We start from the raw sequence: 25,419 nt of genomic DNA, 5'->3' as shown, positions 1-25,419 counted from the left end.
TTCTCTTGTCTTCGGATGTTTCAAGGATATATTAGAGAATTCAAATGACTATTACTGCAAGTAATTACGAAGATCGTAAAATGCTCCGTTTAATTTATCGACGCGTAACAATGCAGAGGCGACTCTTATTGTCAGAGTCGCTCGTAAAGTTTATTCTTCTCTTGGAAGAAACTAGGCGCCGTTACTCTGTTAAGTTTAAACCCAGATTGACACTAGTTATGCAGATTCACGCGAGGCGACTATACCGTGCCATTTTACTCTTATGCTAATAAGAGATTATCTTCAAAGTTGTTAGTTGTTCAAACAAGCGTTTCATATTGAAATTAGCCTGCTCCATGGGCAATATTGTACGAAGATAATGTCGCTGCCCTGAACCACGACAGTGCACAGCGCGGACAAATGACAAAATTTTATGTCCCTAATTTTTCAGCTGTTTCGGAGAACATTTATTAATAATTACTTAATATATTACTTAATATTAATACATTAACGTCTGCATGCTGGAAAGTGGTTCTTATTGGCTGCACGTATTATGTCGGCCGTCTAAAAATAAATCCTCTATATACCTTATATAAATTGCCTGCGACTCGATATTAGGTGTTAACATTATATATGTTAATTGCGATATTGCTTATCGACGAGTATTAGCATATCTCTACAACCCATTATTATCGGTTAGAACTCTGTTCCACGCAACTATGCCGAACTGTAATTTGTTGAAAAAGCAGGCTCAAATAAAAATCACGAAAAGAACGCCTTCATTATAGCGCGAAAGTACAGGTAATGGAAATATAAAAAATACGACGTCAAAAATATGCTTCCTAATAATGAAGTAATTTTCTATGAATGCATCCTAGACAAATCTATCGAGGTATAAATAAGAGACATACCCGACATCAAAGAGATTGATCGATATTATCTGATAACCGAAGGTATTGGTATGCGTCAGTCAGTATACCCTTGCAGTATATGCGGCGCGGAAATAAAAAGCGATCATATATAGCATCAGTCTCATTACATTCCATAGACACCTCGTACTCCAAATATGCTTTCTACATCTGAAATACTTCTTCTCCTAATCGGTCGGAGGGATTGAAGTAGGACACCTTGTTACGAAACCACAAGCAGACTGGTAGGCACGATACAAATACGCCCGCAGTAGACACAGCATACGCGGCCTACGTATGGGTTAGCATTCTCCATTTCGTAGGATAAACTTGGCTATGTACCTCGACCGGGTTTTCCTCTTTCCTGAATCCTCATCCTTGCTCTTTCCGAGATGAATACTCGGTGTCGGGGTTGGCTTTGCCTCATTCACGACGTACCTGGGGTACATTGTATTAGCAGCCGCCTATTCGGCGACCCGGATACCCGCCTACTGATGTCTCGTAAAAAAAAACCCGCAATAATTCTCGCTGGCTGCCAGTGCACACCCTCTTCTCATCCGTTTTGGTATGAGTCGCTGCAAATCAGAGCGCTTTAATGGGATTATGCGGTGTCGCCGCGCAAGGGGCCGCCACGTAAGGGGACCGCCGCGTCGTGCCATCGAAATTTTCATGAAAACGGTTCTTCGCGGAAAGAAACAGCTGCACCTATTAAAACGGATCAAGGCGAACGACATTTTTGCCGACCTTAAAATAATCTTTGACCTCGTTGAATTAAATTTGTTTAACCGACACACCGTCCGGAAACAGCGCCACGGGCTCTTTGTACTGCCTTTTGTATCTTACTTGTACGAAGCCTGTATCAATCCTTTTAGTGATTAATTTTGTGATATCAAGCTCCTCGAATTTATTCTGAAGTTATTCTGAATTGTATAGCAGTCCGCGAAAAGTACCTTGGGAACGAGATTTTTGTGTCATTTATAATGTTAATGAACAGGTCTCAGCGGCAGTAAGTCCCGAACTGTTATACCAGTACTCATCTCGTATACAGTAGGAGCTCGATTAACCGGATTATCCACGATTATCGGCGATTTCGATTATTCGGAGTTCCAAATTGCACCTCGGAATATGCATGAATGGATTTTATTGCTCTCTTTGGTTTGTAAACTAAGCAGGCTGTTTAATGGGCGTCGTTTAAATTGTCAATAATAACAATATTTTACGGAACGTGTAGCAAATTGCAGGCATATAAGGGAATGTCTTGAATGACAAATATTACGATATAAAGAAGAATGCTACATCTATCAAGTAGTATTGATAGTAAGTACTGGTTTAATTCAATATATGCATCAGTATCGTTTTTCTACACAGAAATGCACTTCCCGTCAAGAAGAACGTCTATTGCGTAGATAAATCACATTTTTAGCTTTTTTCCTCGGGCCTCGATCACCTGATAGGTCTCGATTTATTGGAGTCGTCTGTCTTCCGATTAAGCCGATTAATCGAGACCCTACTGTAGTGTAAAAAGTGGACGCCCGCTGTTTTGGAATTTATAGCTGCAATTACCATAGTGCACATCCTTGCCAACGAAATCTTACGCCATTAAAAGATTTTTGTAAATCATTTGTACGAGTCACGTCGAAGAATATATACTTTGCACAACACATTTGAACCTTGTATGTGCAGAAATGCATATGATTTGGATCTTGCATAAGTTTTCATTTAGATGGCAAATCGAAATATAATTCATTCGCTTTATAGTATCTATTATTATCAGTTATTTGACAGCTTTAGTGTCAAAAAGAATATTTCGGATGAAATATCTTATTCCGTGTTCTCAAGCCACTCTTTCCTATAGAACTATTCCTTTGGATCGTGCCACGACTTCCCAATACACTCGGTATTTCTTTCGGTGTGTCCGTAACGCGTTAGTTGTGTCGAATAAGATAGTCGTTTCGCAATTGACGTGCCGCAAACAGCAGTCCGGGCAGCTCTTTGAAACCCTCGAAACAACTTCGGACAGTTCCCAAGAACTCGGGAGGTATTGCAGCAAGGCGGCTGGGAACGTAATAGCTTTATGCTGATTATTAATTCGACGAGTTTCCTTGCGACTACGAGGTATCGTTAAAAAAAAGAAAGCCTCGCTTCGAGGATTATATTTCAAACCGTTGCATTTTTTATTCATTAAATATTTGCCCTTCCTTCCCCCGCTTTATATCGTCGTGTCTGACTTTCGATGTAAATTTCAAAGAGAATTTAACAAATATCAATATCATTCGATTCCACTGCAACGTAATCAAACCCTTCCTGCCAATATTTAATCTTAAAAGTGAGTCGCGGAGGATATCACAAGTTTCCAAGTGAAATAAATTCCTCCAGTTAATATAGTTTACATTTTCCTAACAATCTTGTTCAGTAAATAATGTTCAATATTTAAAGTGTACTTCGCTGTAGTAATTTGCAGCATTAGAAACAAAATTATTCCACGGTGTATACAGAACTATCAGCGAAAATTGAAAATCTATTGACGTATAGAGTTATACAAAAGGTGTTAGAGATAAAAAAAATTAACGCCAATTCTTAAAAATCGAAGGACAAGAGTCGACAAATTTGTTTCCACCAGGACGTATCTTTAAATTAATTAATATCGATTGTGAATTACAGGATCAAATGTTACACTCGACGACAGAAAAATTCAAGGTGATATCCCGATAAAGAAGCACACTACTGAAAAGTTAAATAGCATATCGCATGTTCCACGAGCTTCTTCCGAAGCAATGCTACGATTCTCGCTATTCTTTCATTATCATTGAATGATTCGCGTGCTCGCATCTCCGTCTAGGGAGAAAATAATCTCCGTACACGAACAGAGGCTTAGTATTCAGTGGATTACTGAATTAACGGATGTGTTTCGCCGATTTGGCAGCACCGAGTCCAATTATGAGAGAGATTTGCGCGCGATCGCCAAAACCTGCCTTCATCAGTCATGAACAAACATTGGCGACAGCTGATTTGCTAATTGCTTCCATACATTTGAGGCCGGCTTTTGGGGAGGCCGAGTACACAGTCATATAAAACCACTAATGCCACGAATAGGCCAGATAAATTGGCAATCCCACGATTAATCAAATATGATTGAATCTTATGGGAAACTTGATTAGAACCGCAGATGGGTTCCTCATTTCGATCGATTATTACAAACGTCTGCTCTGTTAAAGAGCCTGCGAGAGTTCCAGCTCCTACTCGTGCTCGTGATCGCGAGCGTGCGTTCGCTTACTGATAAAACTTTGTTATGTTCCATTTACATTTCCTACTGGAAACTGGAATGATGAACCCGCCGCGCGGAAATACGACGCAATGCTGCCTCAAAAGAATAGGTCGGTTTGGTCCGAAATTGAAACTGTACTCGTTGCTGTATTTGATCAAAGTGAACAATGGATGTGATTGAGAATGCAAATTGTTTTAAAGGAGATACGACAAAGTGAATGCATCTGCGTTGAATTTGCATTTTCTTACCAATAAATTGGTTGCGAGTCTGTCGAATTAATACCAAAGCTGAGTAATATAGTACCTTCAATGGAAAATAGTAAATGGATATTTTATTTTAGACCATGCAGATATTTTTGAAAATAAAATGCCTCGTTTGTTCTACAAATAAAATATTTTATTCCTTAGGAGAAATTAATATTCCAAGTAGTATATTTTATTAATCCTATCGTAAATAACTAATCCTATTCCAAATTCTATGACGCAATTTTACTTTGCACACATGTTCGTCACAAGAAAGTGTACGCAATTAGAAACTCTCTAAACAAATGAAAAATAACTAATTGACTCCTAAAGAAGACTTCGCGCACACATTCTGACGTCAACAGAAAAATATTGACGTAAACATTTCGAAACCACCCTCGTGGCTAGCAACTCGGTCTGTATGAAAATTAATTTCTGACGTTAAATACCGGGAACAATCGTCTCTACACCAGCGGCAAATTGAAGTTAGATTGAAACTGCATTCAATTACAGTTCCTTTAGAAACGTCCGTTTCTCTTGCGACCCGGAACGAGTTTACTTTGACGTTTACTAATTTATTATTATCGTAGCCGTTATTAAGTTGCGTTAACAAGGCGTTTAATTACTTGAAAAAAAAAAATCACTGAGCGCAACGTCATTAAACCGATTGTCGAGGCAAAATAAGCCATCACCTTGTTCCGCTGATGAATGGATTCTCTTTGGTATTTAGGGAAATTCAGCGTATAATAGATTTAACCGCGACGAACCATTAAATGGCGGTCAGCGGGCCATTATATTATTACCATGGATAACGTCGTTACACCGTACGGTTCTTTATTGGTTTTACATCTCGCGATAAAAGTTTCTTAGAGTGGTCCTCCGTTTCGCGCATCCTTCATTTTGCGTCGTAGAACCAGCGGCGTTTGATATTGACTAGATTTTATGGCCGCTTTACCGTGCATCCCCGCCGTAATTGAATACTAATTTGTAGCCACAGGTGTTTAGGCAACATTTTTCAATCTAGTCCATCGATTACGGTCTTCGTTGAATTACTGTTAAATGCCATATTTTTGTTGGGAGTATCCTTTTGCCCTTGCGGTAAAAAATAGTGTTAAAATATTCTTTACAATTGTCATTTTATTAACACCAATCGTAAGGTCAACGTCTCCGTAAATACTGCTGGGTGCAAAAGCAAAATCATTAATGTAATTCTGTGGAAGCATGCGTACAGAATCGGCTTTATTACGTTAAACATTCGTGACGCGAACCGTGCGACACAAATCATTAAACACCACTTGCTCGCAATTTAAATCACTTACCCGAATTTAATTTGGCGGGTGATAGTCCGAATAAATTGGTCCCATGACGAGTCAATCCTGAACCTTACAACGACAAGAGAATTTAATTGAAAATCCGCGCGGCTATTCGCGACGTATTGAAAATGAACGTGACGGAGAGGATGAGAGACAGAAGCACGAGAGATAGAGAGAGAGAGAGAGAGAGAGAGAGAGGCAGACAGAGAGAAGGAGAAAGTACCATATAGCGATAGACACGTCAATTAACTTTCGGAACTTCAAAGCGATCACAGTCGACGTGTCCACGTAGCGTAATATAGAAATTTACTTCTTTTTTAAATAAATAAACACGTTTCCTATTTACGACATTAATTGGAAATAAATTAGACGATATTTTCAAATGAACATGAAACAAATGACATCAACGTTAATATCTTGTATCAGGAATTAACTTTTATATACAAATGTATACACATGAATTTTATACTCTAAACGACTTATTTATGGGAAACAAACACTTTAAAAAATTTAATTCAACGCTATTTTTATTAATGGATACAAGAAACAGTATTTGAAATTTTGATCGAACACTGTTCCTACCGAAGTAATCAAAATACACCTCTTGTATCGTAAAACTGTCTCCATTTTACAATGTTATCGGAGCCATTAACAACGTTTAAGAGGAATTTCACAGACGGCGAGCTCTTAAATAGCGATGCAAGGAAGCGAAGCAATTGTCCTAGTTGTGTCCATCGAAAAATTTAATTAAACTTGCATTTGGCTGCTCTTCAACTCTCTACGGGAGGCCCCGCATATTTTATTCATCTTGCATGTTCAATTCCGTCTTTCGCTGCAAAATTAAAAACAAACGGCGCACGGCTGCGAGAGCTGTTTTATTTTCGCTGGAGACATGGAATATTGTTGGTTCCGTGCGACGACGCGAGATCGACATCGACGTCCTGCTCCCCTATTTTTTCTCCTTGTTTTTTTTCGAATTTCCAGCAATAGAGTTTACGCTCGAGCCCGAAACAAATTGACCAGCTCTTAAACTTCGTCTTAAACTTGTTAATTACTATGTCTCTGGCATCGATCTCCGCTCAAATTCGATAGAACCTAGCCCCTGTCGAAGGCTTTTTACAACTGCCTCGAGCTGTGGAAGAACTTTTTAATTAAAAATACTATCGGTAGCAAGGAGATGCTGGAAAGAAATAGTATAATGTACTTTTTTTTTTCTTCTGGTACTCATTGTACTACTTTAACGGACATCAAACTTTGCCTTCTGCATTTGTAATTTATACTTGGGGATATTCTACATCTAATTGTAGAAAGAATGACGCTAGATATAGTGGGGATAACTTTAATTTTTCTGTGAATCATTTTGCAATGACCGAAATACTTTTTTAAATCAGTTACCGAACTATTAGGGGAACCAAAAAAATGTAAATAGTTATAGTTTATACAAATAGAAGTAGGAAAATTTGTAAACCGGAAGCCATGCTAAGCCACATAGGCAAGGATTATGAATAAATAAAAAAAAACTATTAGGGAAACCTTATATAGAAGTAATAAATGAAAAAGGTTCTCAGTAAATCTGGCTTGATTCGAAAAGGGAAGAATATAAATTGTAACAATTAATGTACAGAATTATATCACAATGCAGGAGGGCGTAGTTTAATGTCTGCATTAAAATTCTTACGTTCCATTCTAATGTCCAAAGAATTTGCGCTTATAAAATGTTGTTCATAAATGAAATGAAATAAAATTGTGATTCGAGTTTTTTCACGAGAAGAATTTCAGTATGCAAGTGATGTTATATATGAAATGCAACGAAAGCTTTTTCATATTTTATGAACTCTCTTTTTCAAACATGAGAAACTGGACATTCATGATTAATAGCAACTCTAATATTTAGTATAACAGTTTTTCATTTAAGGCTCGGGACATCAGAATTAGTTATCAGATTACTAATTACTGGTTATGTCAATGTTATGTTAAAAGCTGGTTAGTTGATCATTTTAAGAAGCTTAATAAAAATAATGTATAATCTAATTTTTAATTATGATACTGTAGAAATATAAAAACGACTTAACTACTATCTTTCGACATTTTAAATTACTCTTATTCGCAGACGACCTAAAAATCTTCAGCAACATCTCAACCCTTGATGATGCTTCCAGAGTACAGTCAAACCTAGACCGTTTCTGCGAATGGTGTCGCACAGAAACGGCATGGATCTCAATATCAGAAAATGCCATGTTGTGAGGTCCTCCCGTCGTTCTGAACCTTTCATATATCCTTACTGACTCAACAACCGTATTCTGTCTTCAGTAACAGAAGTTAAGGACCTAGGAATTCATTTCTCTTCTACCCTTAACTTTTCCAGCCATATTTCTTATATTGTTAACTCAGCTTCCCTAACTCTCGGTTTCATTCTACGTTTTTCCTCTGAGTTTCACTCAATTTATACTATAAGATTACTATATATTACCCTTGTTCGTCCCTTACTTGAATACGCCTCAATTATATGGTCCCCGAAAAGCGCTAATCACGAAATCATGATCGAGAGAGTAAAGCACTCAGATTTTGCGTGTATAAACTAAATGACCCTATATCAATTTTTAATCACGATTACTCCATGATATTAAACACTGTCAACCTTGAAACATTATCTGCACGAAGAAGAATAGCTGACTATAGTTTTATCTTTAATTTAATTAATAATTACATTGATTGCTCATCTCTTCTTATGCAAATTAATTTTTATGTGCCAGTACGTGTATCGAGATCAAGAGCAGGTTTTTATACACATATATCTAAATCTTCATATGGATTAATTAATCCAATCTTCCGTATTCTTACTAACTCAAATATCCTCTATAATCAAATAAATTTTTTTTATGGATCTTTACTATGGATCTTTCTTTAATAATGCATTTATAAACACGTCCCTTCGTCGCCTAAATGAATAATAATAAATAATAAAAAGCAGGAAATATGGAAGTCATAAAATTTGAACTGAATAAATTCTTTCTACATTATAGGGTAATTACCGTAAGTTTAGGTTTAACAGCGGACGTGTTGAAGCTGTACTTTTATAACATTCGGTTTTAAATAGCCGTGGAACCCACAGAAATCCATGTGAACCGAGACATCTACGTGCACAGTGGATTACGTACGTTTTACATTCGTCGAATTCAGTGTTACGTTATTTCCAGGAGACAGCGATTTCCATTGGAATTAATATTTATGGAATTGCGAGAATAATCTCGCGCGACATATATTAATTCTATCAGTGCAAGAACGCGTGAGAATTAACGCTTTGAAATATTCGTTCATTTGATAACGTTGAATTAATCACTTAAAACGGGGCGTTACAAATTATTCAACGACACGCATTATTTATAGATCGCAGTTCGACATTCCCGAAACTAATTACATCCGCGTACACGATTTGTTAAGTATAACTTTAATGACAATAATTGTTTAACCGTTGGATTTAGTTTGCAGTCACGTAGCTATAAATACGTTGTGAACGATAAGCGCGGCATTACTATTACTGATTGTGAGAAGGTAATATTGATTCATGGTGCGCCGTAGCAATACGGACGAAACGAAACCGTTTGTTGCTGTGATTCAATCCAAAGAGAGTTTCGATGCATCTCATAAACCTCTCTGTGCGAACGTTCCGTCACAGAAAATCAAATGTAAAATTCCGTATCTGTAGCTTCAATAACATATAATATGGACGTCGGATTCGATGCTCCGCAAAAAGATCGCCATTCATTGTAACTGCAGCACATCGCGAAATGATGAAATTAAATTTCTGCCCAAGCACACAGCACGAGATTCAAAGTGATTTTTATTAAATATGACGTTCCCTGTAACACCTAAACTTGCGAAACTGACATATTTCTTAATAATGCTGTAGATATCTAAATAACAGGAAAACCCTATGTCCTAGTTAATTTTAGGACAATTATTCTTGGTCTATCTATTCTATATTTATATTCTAGGTCTATCTGACATATTTTGCAAAGAATGTTGCATCAAATATTAATATATGTAAAATATGAAAATATCCTTATCGAATTATATAATTTTTTTCAAAACAAGAAATTAATTTCTACAGATTTTAATCTGAATAGAAAATAAATTCAACGTCGAAAGGTACACTTTTACCCCATTTTGATTATGTGGGAATTTTTGTGGTCGAATTTTGCGATTTAACGGATTACGTATTGAAGTAAATCCAGGTGGACAATAAATATAAACTTTCTTTCGGTTCGGAGGAATTATTGGCATCGAAAAAGTCCGAATCGTAACTTTGCTAAAAATGGTACAACGAGGGATTAACAGTACGAAACTCGTTTCTTTCATTCGGAGAATTTCGAAAGCACTCTGCCGCGGAATCGCACAATGATTTTTCTAAAGCACCAAACGGCCGTGGTGTTGTTCAGATTCCGAATGTTTCTATCATCTGTAAACTCGAGGCCCCGCGAGTGCGACAGAACTCTCTTTACGACTCTTGATTTGATTGGATTACTTGAACTGAGCCCCGGCTACGTGGTAAAGGTACAGGAAAATTGTGCTCTTTGAACCCGCCTCACGATACGTGTCCAAAAGTCTAGCTTTCAGAACGACGACAAATATAATTCAGGACGTGACTCTCCAGTAAATAACTTCCTGCTCTCCAACTTCCGGCCACCTGGAAGTATTATTTGTTCGTTTGAAGTTTCAAGCTACCGTTCCATTAAGTTTGCTGAACTGGCTACCGGAGCGGACGGATTAGTAAAACTTGTAAAAACTGAAATTCTTTCGACGCTCGCGTGACCCAATTCCCATTGCCATCGCGGCGAAAGAAATTTCGTTTACAGAACCACCACCGCAAAATGGAAAACAAATTTATCCATACGAGCTTTCATTTCGCGGTAATTAAAACCGAACGTTCATTAAGTACTGTTACGTTGCTTCGGAAGCATCGACACAGCGCTCCACCTGTTCCAGAAGCTCCTCAATTCTCTTGAAATAGTATCAAGAAATTAAGAACAATGTAACCAAGATGGAAATGGTTTAATTTTCACTGCGAGGATTGTATCAGCTGAACGGAATGAATTTTATATGGTAGCTAGCATCCCTTCTTTTTATACATTTTGGAAATAAACGCGCTGATAAAGTTTCATTTGGAAATGAATTTTTCTCCAAGCTGTATAATGAATTCCCAACGCGAGATCGCGAAAATCCCCCAGGGAATTAAAGAGCGCCGATGGAACGCCGTCTACGTGGACGTCATAAACCGACGAACCGATCACCTAAGGGTATTGTCCAGGTGCGCTGATTGTGAGATCTACGGCTTAACACCGCACCGTTGACTTTAACTTTCGCCAACTTGGTAAAATTTACGGCTACCGATGTTTCCAAATCCCCACGTACCATGCTCCAACTCCTGTATTTTCTAGCCACTATTTCCCCGAGAACTGCATTTAGATGAACGCTTTACTTACTTATTTTAGAACTAATCCAAACTTCGAAAATACAGGATCTCTCATAAATACAGAATTTTCTGAAAACTTCTACCACTCTGATTTACTAACATGGAATTGTAGATTTATTCCCTAGCTTTATAAATATTCAATTCTGTAAATCTATTCAAAACAATAATCACAAGCCACGATGCTGTGAATAGACCGCGGATAATAATAATAATTTTGATAAATTTCAGTGTACAGTGTTAACACCGTGATTTACTTCGGTCGACAAGGTTTAATTAATCAGAAATTTCGTCCGATTTAGATCGATTTAGTTCTTACACACGGGACTAAATAATCAGAATACACGGAGTAATGGACCCAGACGAAAGATATCGTTGCTAAATGGGATTTTACTTGGTGTCTGTAGTCCTTTAAGTGGCACTTTGACTGATGAAGTGGTTAGCGCGGTCTGTGTGCTTCTAAATAGTATGGCAGTTTCAGTTAGTCCCCGGGTTGTTCTAAGGAGGTCAGTCGGTGTTGATATCTCCACCAATTAACAAGAGATTAGAAGGTAGCGTTGTCTCGCCCTGACCAGCCCGTAGGATTCTGGCTTAACAGAAACGCCTCATAAACTGTCCACACAGTGCTGGTACGTTCCGTCTTTCATAGGACGAGTACTAGCGATACTTCCAATTAACCAGTTAACTACTTTTAACAAGTACGTTCCTCGTGAAGAATTACTGTAATATTCTTTAATAAATTATGCAATCATATCTTAACTTGTCGATTATAAATATAATATTCCGTCATACTCTGTAACGCACAAGGCCAGGCATGCAAGCCATGTCAAATAAGCGTGGTATTTAGCGTGTTAAAAATTCATAAATCTTTTATACTGAAACACTCCTCTTCGTATGAATAACGAAGCTTTCGGATATTAGCGTGTTAAAATATTAGTAGAGCCGTTTAATTGTACTTTCAGTTTTTACTGTAGTAAACACCATCAAATTTAGCTTTAGCAATCGAGAAACTGAATTTCGCAAAATTCCATAGAAATTCGGTATCGTCGTTCGATACTGTTCGCAATATAACCGCGGGAAGTTAGGTTAAACAACGCAATCTTCCAGTTTCTCTCGATGCTAACTCGTCACAGTTTCACCTCCTCTGTACCTGGGCCGATATAGCGTTTTCCCCCATGAAAATGGCTTTTTTTATACTTCTCTCGGTGGAATTCGTTACCCAATCAGCTCTACTCGGACGCCGCATGCAGTGTTTTATTGCTCGCCGCACCTGAAAATCCCAACGCGCAACGTTCCCTTCTCTCCAAACCATGCTGAAATTTATTATTCTGTGTGTTTTATAAATTAAGTTCCGTACATCGTAAAATTAGAGATTGAACAGCAGGAATTACAAGATGCATCCTCACGCCGACATTTCTTTGTGTTTTTCCAGACTGTGCCGATGCCAGGAGTTGCCAAAGCAATACTTAAAATTATCTGTTAACGATTCGATAAACCTTCGTACAACTCCTGCAATTTTATAATCGCAGAATGAAAATAATTATAAAACATTGACACACATTTCAACACGTTTTCGGATCGAAGCGCGTCAAATTTCTTCGTAAAATCTGCGATGACCAACGAACCGGGTTGGAATTATGTTAGCAGCAGCCATGAAATTTTCAGGTGGTTTTCTCATTGCGTTACGCCTACTTTTCCCGGTGCAAACAAGCAAAAAACCCTGGCCAAACAACTCTGTGTTCCAGAAAACCATGCTGAAGAATTCATTTTCAATTTCCAGCAGTACCGCAAGTTTTCAGAAAGGAGTACATAGGCTATGGACGGTATAAGAATTTTCTCAGAAGCCGGATGTATTCTCCTTCGACTGCACCATAACATAAACTGGCCGCATTAAAAATGGCTTCCCCTACGTCCTACTTGGCAGGCTTTAATTCATTACAATTTGATGGCGGCTTTTAGTGGAAATTTACAACCTTGTAAAGAGATTTAGAGACGCTGGAATTAAGACGATTTACTTCTAATCTCATCTAAGACGCGTAATAATATCTTTGTCGAAACTTATTACGATTTTTAATCCCTTGAATGTTGAAGCTGTTTAAGAGCTGCAGATGCTTTAAGATGTGCAGACTAATTATAAGAACAACTCGTGCATCAATGGGACTTTGTAAATTTATTCGTGTAGAAGCTGTTTTCACTAACTGGTTCAAGCTATGAAGTACGTAGTTGTGGACCATGATAATATATAAATATAATTAAGTATATATTATATATTTATATATTCGCTCAAAGTTCAGATAATATTATTATATTCTGAGATCAATGGCGTATATATCACGTTATGTGAAAGACGACATCTAAGCGTTGCTCCTGTATCAGGTATCAATAACTTCATGCTATGTCAGCAACAATATACTTAAGATTATGAGAGCAGCTGCGTCTGTCGTTAAGTTAACCGCGTTAAATTAACCCCTTACAGCCTATTATCGATTCTCACTCGCTTTAACGGCGTGCTATACCGATATACAATATGGGAGTAAACTCATGTGTGATGCAACCGAAAATTGATGACGCAGTTGAGAACACACCTTATAGGCATTAGCATCCATCAAGCCTTGGGTGTCCCGAAGGAACGTCTGAAAACAATTCCTTTCGAAATAGAATCGAATCAATCGTGAATCACCGCGCATTTCGTTTCCCCTTTCAACATCGAGTGAAAATTAATCTTCTAAAACCGATTCTATCATTTTTCTATAACACTGAACCAAATTACGAAATAATAAATGAAGAATAATTTCAACGTGCAGGAGTTTAACAAATCGAATCATCAAAGTGTGTTCGTTAGAGCCGGGTCTCGAACAGACCGAATGCATGATCGACCATACTTACACAGCCTACAGTAAACTAACCCGAGGGGTTGTTTCAAGCAATTATTTTGGTCCACTGACAATGATAATGGCAAGTACATAAAATGGCAATAGATAGAAGGGATATCTGTGGATAGAAGTGGATAAAATAATAGCTATTAACAAAGAAAGTGTCATCTCGTAAACACAACTTTGGAGAAGCACAGCTGTACATACAGGAGGATCTCGACAGTAAAAAAGAAGTACGGGAATCCGCACTTCTAGCATTTCGGTTATCTATTCCCATAATCCCTGTCGCGGTTTCTGATAGGTTTGCGTCTTCTTCGATCACCAGTCGCGATGATCTAATCTGTCCCAATCCCGCCACCCTCTCCTAATCGTCTGAACTAGTTGATTCAATTTCGAATCAACCAATCAAAAAATCCCCATCTCCCGATCAGGAACTAGACATGAAAAATATCAAATCAAAATCAACGCTAGCTTCAACAAGCAAAGGATTATTTGAATAATTGTACCGAATTTATGACTTAAGTATGCAAGAATTCTTTTTCACTATTTTAAATTAAACTATTATGTTATTATGTTTTAAAGTTTTATTATACCAAGTTCAGAGGTGTTCTGATATGATAGGAGTGACGTACTTGAGAATTCGTACTTCAAATCTGAAACAGGTGAAACGCCTGGCTGAACGTTATTAAATATCCGACAGAACAATAGCTACAGGGGTTATGACAAACGTACGTCGTGGTTTGTCGGTGGCAGCATTGAAAAGTCTACTAAAGGTAATTAAAATGATTCTGTTTCTCGTTAAAAGTACTACATTACGTTCGTTTATAAAATATACACTATATAATTTAATAAAGCATATAAAAGTATATATCCTCGCGAAGAAGTACAACATTTCGTGTTACGACGAGTATACTCATCAGAAACAGCTAACTGGTTAATTGCTAGAAGCTCGGAGTACAAGTTAGAAATTAGACAGTCAAATAACCATATTTATACTCTGCATTTAGATGGGCTGGAAGTCCGTCATCCAAGTACGAACAGAAATTTACTTATTTGCGACACTGTAGAAATTTCGTACGAGTATTAAGTTCTTGATTATAGTTACTTGAGTTCTCTTAATTAGGTGATCCAAATATTGGTAATATTCCGTTCCAATTAGTGTTTGTATGCCGATAGTTGCGCATGTGTGGGCGTGATGTTAGAGACGAGGAGAAAATTCTTCGGTGGAAACTTCGCTCGTGATATTCTGGAATTCTAGGACAACGACTTCTTAGTAATAAATTATGTCTTGGCAAGTCTGGGGTGGCGCGTGATGTGTGGCTATCCGAGAACTCCAGTTTATGACTTCTTGCATTAGTGGTTCCGAAGTATGACGATAGTGACCCCAGGGTAATTTCGTTAGATCGGACAATCGAATCAGCAACGATTAAATGTAACAGATGACGAGACCATTGAACAATTTGCTTCCGAGTATCACATCGATCCTCTTACCTTCGAACTGTGCTTGCATAATGATAATACTTAACTTTTGTGCATTGTACCGGATTACACTATTAACCCTTTGCACTCGGATGTTGCACAGGGAGTTTGTAGAAGAAAGATCGGTATGCGAACATAGCACGCACTGTACATATAGTGAGATTTATAAGTCGAATAAAAAATTTGACCCCACCAAATATGGGTGGTGTAGATCGTGCGGATCAATACGCTTCGACGTATTGTTTCCTCCGTAAATCACTGAAATGGTGGAGGAAGTTATTTTTTTGGGCGTTGGAAATGTGTGTAATTAACTCTTATATAATATATCGGATCTCACAACAAACAAATAATGAAACACCATTGACGCACCACAAGTTCGTCAAGATACTCATTGACCAGTTGAGGGATGATTTTCATATATCGAGAAAGCGTCTATCCACATCTCTTGAAGACACCAGATTAGACAATAAACTACATATTCCCGATGTGAGACAAAGAAAACGGGATTGTATAGTTGGTTCCAACAGGAACATACCTGGTGGCAGGCGTCAAACAAATTATTATTGCCAAATGTGTACTAATATGCCTGCAATGCATATTGGGGAGTGTTTCAAAATTTGTCACACTGTACAAAATTATAAACAATAAAATATTTATTTTTTTGCGAATATACATTCCTCGATGTCACCCGCTTCACATAAGTCCAATACCATTATAATACGTCGCTTGGTTCCAAAATTATACTAAATCATATGAGGGTTTGTAAATGGACGTTTCCGCCGCAAAATAGTGTCGAGTAGCTTGTAGCCAGCGCCCAGAATCGTGCCGAGTGCAAAGGGTTAATAGAAACTACCTGTTCGTAATAATTAATATTGTAATAGATAGAAGATAACATATGCTTCACTAATACATGTTTTTGGTTCTACATTTATACATATTTTTATCATAATCTCTACATTAGGATAATGCACGCGTTTTGAGAATTTGCGCTACCTTCTTCTAGAATGATCATTGCAAAAATAAGTTGAAATAAAGACATCATAGGTAAATTAGACAACGTAACAGTAGACAACATAATAGTAAAAATAAGAACCAGATTGGTGGGGTCGATTAAAAGATGTTTAATCCGTAGCCTAGTTGCGAAAAAATCACAGCAACTAGAATGAAAAGTCGCTCACAGCTCATCAATTACCTGGTCTGTCGCCCGTGCATTATATTAGTTTCGAGTGCATTCGAGCTGACACGCGAAAATAATAATCCAAAGCCTCGCGTGCCGACGACAGTTAAGCGTAAGAAGCCTCGGAAGATGACGTATGCAGTGTAAATGCAGCTGCGCGACACAAGCGTGATGCGGTATACTGAAACCGCAACATGACTGCGAACTTGGCACCAAAAGGAAACCGAGATTATGTACATCGATGCAGCTACATTAAAACGAAGCATAAACCGTGGAGCCTGCTCCGCACCGTCGCAGGCGTTACGTATGTTTTGGTTGCCTCCGTTACTTTACCTGCGCGCCACAAATCCTGAGCACTTTCTCGCGATTACCGGCCTGATTAATGCTTCTGGAAGTGCACTTTGTGCTTCGCCGTTTAGCCCTCGCGTTGCACGAGTTTTAAAGAGTTTACGGTGCACGCCGTTCCCGCAGCAGTTGCGTTTCGTGCTTTATGCATTTCGATCCAGATGTCTGAAACTATCGATGGCTTCATTCCCAGGTGAAATAGTGCCGGAGGAATGGAACTGGCGGAGGAAACCAGCCAAATTGGCGTCGCTATTTCCTTTCTCGAATGTCACTCTTATGTGGCGAAGGTAACTTCGAACTCGAAGGAATGTTATTTGATTATTGATTCGATACTCCTTAATGTCGTCGCGTCCATAGACCAGTCTCAAGATAAATTAACAATCTCCGAAGAAAAGCGAACCTTTGTCTATCACGCTGCTAAATATTGATCGTGAATTATGTCTACGTACCTTCTGTATTATTTTTCCACAATGTTCAGTAATAAATTAATGAACGTAATTTCTATCGAACAAGGCACTTGGACAGGATTTCTCAGCGGACTTAGTACATTTGTTAAAAGAATAAGAAATCGCTATCGTTAATTTTCGAGGTCATCGTGGGCGATAGTGCTAGTTGAATTTTCACCAGACACTTTCCGCTATCTCATTCTCACTGGCAATACCATATCGCGAGACCCCACGCAGCGGTAGGACTTCGGAAGATTTATGGTTCTGTTTCAGCCTGAACAACGACCCAGTTTTAGCGAAGACGCACAGAGTTTTCTATTAGATTTCATATGCACTCCAACAAACTGCAGCTCCCAAAGAACGTTTTCGAAGAAGAACTTTGACTTGCATCGAGAAGATCTTCGACGTGCATAGAAGATCAGGATCGTATCTTTGGGTTGCAGATTTTTAGTGGGTGATCGAATTACTATAGAGAAAAATGTGCACTTTTACTCTGTGTATGTAGATGTACAAGGTGACCCATTCACTTAATGTAATTGTAGTGCTTTTTAACGCAAAAAGGAGGGTGAACTTTTGATTTTCAATTACCTTCACATCATTAAGTTATAATAAGGGAGCGACATTTACTGCATCGAATAAAGAAGCGACAGGTAATACGGTTTCATCCTTATCTATTCCACGACCTATTTTCAACGTTCCCAGGAATTCCTGTTTTTTATTCTCTCTGGATAGAAGAACCTTTTGTTCCTAAACCATTTTATATGACACCGAAAATTTAGTTTTTCATTTACACACGAATCTGTATTCCGAAAAACCTGTGATAGCCGCACCTGCAGCTGAGCAACAGCGCTGGACGATTGTCAATCTGTTGTCCTATTATTCCTGCACATGGAACTGTCCACTTTAACTCTTGAAAAGCTGGAAATGTAAATGCGAGGTCAGGGGCCAATGCCATGTTAAATTTTATTCATATTCAATCCCCTTCTATTTGACGCCAGAATCGTAGAGCACTGATTAATGTTTTTTTCTTTTTGTTACATTTGTTACTTAAACGTAACTTGATTATAGCGTTATTTCAAAACTAATGGTTCCTGTTTGGATTAATGATTACAAATACCGCCACTGCCACAATATCATTTGTTTCACATATCGATAGAGACCGATGTCGAAAATAGTTAAATTGATGGGAACAAGTAATACCGCGTGACACCATCGGTTTGTATTACACGCGAATTTGGATATTGATTTCAAAGCTTCTACCGAATCAGAAAATAAAGTTTTATAACGTAGAAAGAATTACAGATTTTCAATGGTTTGTTCATATATAATTTTCCTTTTTTCAGGAGTGCAAGCACTGGTTTTAATTATTCTAAATATAATTATCAATATATTATTTATTTGGTTATAATACAAATATGTCGATTTCAAGTATAAATATGTTCTAGTTTGAAGAATTTCGTTCATTGCAAATGCTGATAAGTACTGTTAACAAAGAGTTGGCTCCAATCGTTTTAATAAGCTCTTTTAATCGACGAGCCACTTTTGAATAAAACAGAATATTGAATTTAGTCGAACTTATTCATACTGCGACCCCATAATTTAATTTAAACATCTTCATTGAGAATGTTCAAACAGAATATAATAAATATTCATTCGAAACAATTCGACAAATTCCCAATTTTTAAACTTTGCTCACTGATAATATGTACCAATATCAAATAGGAAGCATCGAGGGTTTCCTGACTACAGCCACCATTTGTTGGAAAAAAGGTTAATAGTATATTTAATAAATAAATCAGGTATTGTAAAGAATATGCGAGCAACGCGATTCTTCGTCGGATCTTTAAGAACGTGCGTTTCACAGACGTTAAATGATTCAGAAATCGTGCACGAGTATGCCCTCGTTCGATCCACATTTACGTAAAATGTCAAAGATGGCACACAGATCCGCAGTTGAACGCGTCTGAATTATCGCGCGCGGTTTACAAGAGGAAGAAACGTCTCTGCATATGTCGTTCGAGTGCGTTGCGCTCCTTTCTAAAATACTTCGAGTAAGTTCAGCGACGCAGTATGTTTCTTCTAAATTCCAGCGAGTTGACCGAGTTTTACCGAGTTATCGTATTCGTCGCTGGCACGGTGACGTTTTTCGTTCGTTGAAAAGAGGTTTTAATGCCACCCGAGGCAAGGATTCCGAAATTACGGTGGTGGGGAGACTTAAATTTAATGAGATTCTTTGTGTTGGACTGCCACAGGAAAATACGCGGGTGGCGCGTGCATTTAATGATGAAAAGTGCTAACAGTGGTAAATTAAATGGACACTTTATGGCAACGCGGACACGAAATTGGTTAAAATACCGTCGAGACCAACGACACTTCGAATTATTTCATTTTCATTTCGAGAATCTATTTGTTAAAGAGAAAATGCACCGCTGAAGAACCTGGATTTTTCTGACGATAAATAAACCGCCTGTTTCCACGAGTTTTACAACATATAAAAATATACGAATATTATAATTAGACCAAGGATTTTTGTGCATTTGCAGTATATTCAAATTTCTATACTGCAATAAAACGCGTCTTTTTAATTAACGTATTATTAACAATAAGATATACCTCACATAATACAGTGGTTGAATTCGATTGAGAGCAGAGCTGATGTATCTTAACTCTAGGCGTAAATATGAAACTTTTGAAACGTAACCATATTATAAATTTCTAACTGGAAGGACTGAAACTTTCTTCAACCATAAGAATATCCCTCTGAATACCAAATTTGCCGACATGTGGGAACTATCCGTTCCCGTATCCCGATTTACGATCCTCAAATAGTCCGCCAAGTTTCGAAGGAAGGAAAAACCAAAAATAATACTTCACCACCAACAAAACACTTTGCCAGGAAGAAGAGGCACGAATCTCTGGCGAGTAAGAAAAACCGAGCAATGTGCATACGCTTGCATGCATGTACATACATATGGTTGAAAACGGCAAGAAAAATGATAACCAGCGTATACCTAATATAGAAAACAATGGTGCAGCAAAACATAATTCACAGAAGTATGATTTTTCTGGAGTATAAAAGTCCTCGCACAACAAGAAGTAGCTGCCGCACCCTCTCTTCTGCCATAACTTTTTACCCACCCTGTATACAGTAGCTACTGAATTTTTATTAGAACTTTTCGAAAAAATCTGTCCATGCAAATACATGTTACAATAAAAATTCTACATAAATCTTTTTAAAAATACTCTAGAAATACCAAAACCGGGCTACGTTCACTTCTTCCCGATTTTTACATCTAGCATTTTTTTAAAGACGAAGAAATTTGTCCAATAGCCCTAGGTGCAAAGTTACGACAACTGTATAGGATGAAAAATTGTCGTCACATGAATAATTTTCCATAATTGAAAGGAAGCTTGCACGTCGAATAACAGACCTTCACCGACCACAAACCGCACCGACAAAAAGCGAAACAATAAAAACCGCACTCGCAACAGAGTGTATAAATTCGAGATCGACTTGAACAACTCGAATAAAGCATTGCGAAAAAACAGTTTCCATTGGGAACATAAATTATTGGCGATAAATGGCATTCAAATGGATTCAGCCAGCGTCGCGGAAAAAGCTAGGGGCCTTGTTGCCAATATATTCGCAACGGGAGCGACTCGTCGCCATTTCGTAGCTGTGGATGGCTACTTTTTCTCTCGAGAACGCCGGTGGTCGTTTTCACTGAAAAATGAGTGCTTCTTGCGCCGCAGGATCGTTTGTCGAATTACACACCGTAAATTAGGGGCGAGCTACTGCAGAATTCTCGGGGAAAAAAATAAATAAATACATCCACGAAAATCGTGGAGGTGTTCACGAAGGAAATCCATTGCCCTTGGGAAAAGGAAATGCTTGTTATCCGAATTTTCTCCTCGACTATTCCTCGAACTGTCTCGACTTGCTCAAAGATTTCGAGACAATTTTTCACAATCTATCGGGCACGCTATCTTACCATACTGTTCACCAAATAATTTCCCGAGTCTCGTTAATATCGATGCTGTTATTAAATATTTGACCTGGAGATGCGGAAAGCTACTCTGCCGTTCCAATTTTTATATACAAAACCAGTTGGTGCATGCGTTCTATTAGTCCTCTATTTACATCAAATATAATTACATGTAACTAATTATTGATGTTAATATCGCTTGCCTGTAATATGGACAAAACATACTAATGGCAATCGTCCAAAATTCATGTGACAATTAACGAATGAATAGAAACCGTGAGCACTGTATAATCGAAAACATAAATGGATTAAAAGAATAATACTGTTTATGCAGCGCTTCAAAATCAATTTTTTTGTCATATTCTGCAGCATACGAAAACGACCGTTTTAATGCAGACGATTAAGTATAGCCACGATGGTGGAAACAGTTGCATTCGTTGCACCCCCTAACTTGATAAGCTTATCCGCATCGAGGCTAGCTGCATGTTTCGTTTCATCGACTCAGGATAATCTCACAGTACAACTACACACACTCGGCATATTAGATTCGATACTCGTCACACCGAAATTTCTAGCTTCAACTTGTGACCACAGATAATGCACAAACTTCATACAGTAAATGGACTTGGCGCTGCAAGCTGTTGATTACTTCCATTTCAGTGTCCATTTACAGTCGATGCTTTGAGTCTATTAGCTCTATAGACTTGCAGTAATCACACGTTACTTATGCACGATTTATTGCTCTTTGATTCACCGAGTTATATATTATTCATTTAACGAAATATATTCCTCCGTAGTTAATAAGATTCTTAAAGCGTAACTTGAAATCACTAACGACCGAATTGTAGCTTATTATTATTTATGATCCAATGGTAAATTAATTTCAGACTCTATTTCAGTCCTAGATACATGTCTACCTTGTCGACGTAACGTCAATGCTGTGGCTGTATTATCATTGCAAAAAACCAAATTTTTCCTTTTAAATTCTGACGAAAATTGTGTATCCTAATGATAAAACGATAATATTATAACATAAAATATACTCAGGGAAGGTGCAAGAAGAATTTGAAACAAAGATTTTTTATGTTTTATAGGCGACGATACTAATAATTTCACTGTTTGAAAATGTACTTGGTACATTTGCTGTTTCTATTTTTTACCGTACTACTTCTTGTGCTATTGTTTCGAGTACGGGTGACAATTGAACGGTGTTTTATGGCGAGTACTTTTATCTTAGGCGACGACAGTGTAAGAGGTTGCCAAACAGCAATCTAAAACCGATCAGCCCTTTGTTGATCAGTCTGGAACCGTTCTCCACATTTATGCGGATCCCTGGGTTGATGCACAGAGCGCTCCGGGCGTCGCGGCGCCGCACAGTGCCGCGGCATTTCTGTCACGCATGCATTCTTGCCCGTTAAATACGCCAGGATGGCGCAGAATGCGGAGAAAATCGGCTACCAGGGATAAGCCGGCCGAATTGTACGGGAATGACAAATATAGGGGAACCGGTGCACCAGCAACATGGTGTATACTCGTGGCGCACGTGCACATTATCAATTTGAGACCGGCTCGCGTTCCACTTTGCGCCGTCTCAAAACTTTTTGGGCGAAATAGTTTGAGAAGAGCGCCTCGCTATTCACCGGCGCGACACGGTGGGAATTGAACGGCGAGCTCCTGTTAAGCAAAATCGAATTTCCGGGTGTTCCGATTGAAAGTTATGCGGCTGCGTATTTTCCAAGAAAATTTGGTTTGCGCTATGAAATTTGAACACACAACTGCCTGCGCTACTATTTCAACGTTCAACCGCGCCGAAGCTGCGAACTTTATTTGGATTTGTCGCTATACGCAGTTCGTTCACGTTTCCTCTATTTTACACGAGTCTATCCCTTTCTCTTTGTCTCTGTCGTGGCTGCACAAATACCGAGGATACAATTCGATGACACGATACGCAAGGAACATGATCATCAATCCTTAAGTACTGTTGCCAGTCTGTGCAATCGCTACTAATTATTCACTTAACTGTGGTGATGTATAGTCGTGGAAAAATTGTAAAAAAAGTAACGCTTTTCACCCTCTGCGATCTATGCTTAGCAACCAAAGCTGTGTGTACGTGCTTGGATGGGAGTTTCGGTATATCAATTCTCAACATCCGTCACTTCGGGAACGGTTAAAACGGTGCCCGATAGTTAGTATCATTACTCCTACGTTATAGCTTCGGCACCTTGGGTTCGCTAAAGCCCATCCTACAACCGGCTATCAAACCTCAACCGGTCGCAACCCTGAGGGCAATTTAATTGAACTGTCCAAGTAATTTTGACTTTTTTATTTTTCAACGTTACGTCAACAATAACGCAATGATAAAATATAGAATTCACTAGTCTATTGTCAACTTGTGAAGGTGGATGATGAATTGGTCGATTCTAATATTCCGTTAACCCCTGCAATACTGAGAAATACGTACACGTTCGTGCCACCGTCTTAAAATTCGTTGACAAACGAGTGGCAGGTGACCCAGTTTACGGAATCGCTGCGGCTGACAGTAAAAACATTTTGCAACTCCACAAGGAGAGCCAGCGTCGACACGGGTGTCCCCCGCGTGTCACGATCAGTTGTCACGAGTTCGGATCCCGTCGTAATTCCCTGCCTGCTATTTGTTTCAGGGGAGCATCCGGCGGCGATGCAGCATGGGAACTCGAGCAACAGCGGCGCGGCGACGAGAACGCTCGCGTTGCTCCTGTTGCTTCTGCACGCCGGTTCGTTCGCGAGGTGACTGGTCGATCACGGAACTTCCCAATAAGAACAGAACCGAAGGTCGTTTCCCCATTATTTAATCGAGCAAAAGAGACCGAACGGACAGCGGGAACGGAAACAGCGGCAAGGAAGTCAGGAAGGAAGCGTCTCAATCAACAACAGTAAGCACCTTGTGCCCCCCATCCTCCCCACATCATATATCACCTTTGATCTTTCTTTTCCCTGATCAACCGGGAGAGAGAGAGAAAGAGAGAGAGAGAGTGTGTAAGAGAGAGTGAGAGAGAGAGAGTGAGAGAGAAAGAGAGGCCAGGCAGATCAGCGGCCGTCGAGGAAACCACGAACCAGGCTAGTGACCGCTGGGAACCCTCAGTACACGTTCTCTATGTGGACACCTCGAGGATTCCAGCTAGAACAGTGCTGTTCACGGCAGACAAACGAGACACAAACAATATCCTGACCAGCATGCTCCGGGCACGAAACGACGCAGTAACTCGATATCTTATCTGTGGTCTGGTTTAGCCAGATGAAGAGGATGCCGACTCGCGAGGGTCCCGTACCGAGGACAGCACTGAGCCAGAAGATCTGCCCGCGACTCGAGGAATAGTCAAATCTGCAGTGTGTCTAACAGCGATCAGTGTTCACGGCTTCTTGTTTGTATCTGTAGAAAATGCCGCGTGTCTATCGAGCCAAGCACCAGTGGAGACTGTTCGACAGTGACTAGCACGGTTCGCCATGCGAGGTTCGCGCGGCTTCTGGACCACGCAGGCTCTACAGACTATGTTAGATCGTCCTCTTTCGTTTCGGCAGAGCAAGATCGGACGGCCGAGAGAGCTCCACGAAATCTACGCGAGAAAACTCGTCGACATGTAAATGGGTGTTTAGTATGAGACAGTTGGACTCGGTGCGATCCACCAGACGCTCTGCGGCGACTATCATCAAGGACACGAACGGTCCCGGTGTCATTGTTCGCAGTAGCGTTGGACCTTCGCCAGCTCCGGCACGCGACACGTTTTTGGGTAACGCTCGGTGTCGCTGTATTTTCAACCGGTGCCACATACGGTCCCACGCATCTTGGATCGTTTCGTCTTCAGGGGATTTACTATTGTTTCGAAGGGAACGGAGACCCACGCGTTTTCGCAATTCAAGGGATTAGGAAAGCTGGTTCGCTATTATTCCGGAAAAGAC

The 25,419-nt window shown here is 39.1% G+C and overlaps 1 protein-coding gene across 1 annotated transcript in view; it reads left to right on the top strand.

Moving 5' to 3' along the window:
• Nucleotides 1–24,253, top strand: part of LOC144469856 (opioid-binding protein/cell adhesion molecule homolog) — a 209,735-nt gene extending 185,482 nt beyond the window's left edge. Inside the window, exon 6 of the mRNA XM_078180541.1 lies at nucleotides 24,144–24,253. Within this exon, the coding sequence (XP_078036667.1) occupies nucleotides 24,144–24,253 (110 nt within the window). The remainder of the gene's footprint in view (nucleotides 1–24,143) is intronic.
• The last annotated feature ends 1,166 nt before the right edge of the window (nucleotides 24,254–25,419 follow it).

Source organism: Augochlora pura, chromosome 5 (genome assembly GCF_028453695.1).
Source record: "Augochlora pura isolate Apur16 chromosome 5, APUR_v2.2.1, whole genome shotgun sequence".
NCBI lineage: Eukaryota > Metazoa > Arthropoda > Insecta > Hymenoptera > Halictidae > Augochlora > Augochlora pura.
Note: the sequence above shows the minus strand (reverse complement) of the source record. Positions and strands in the feature narration are given on the sequence as shown.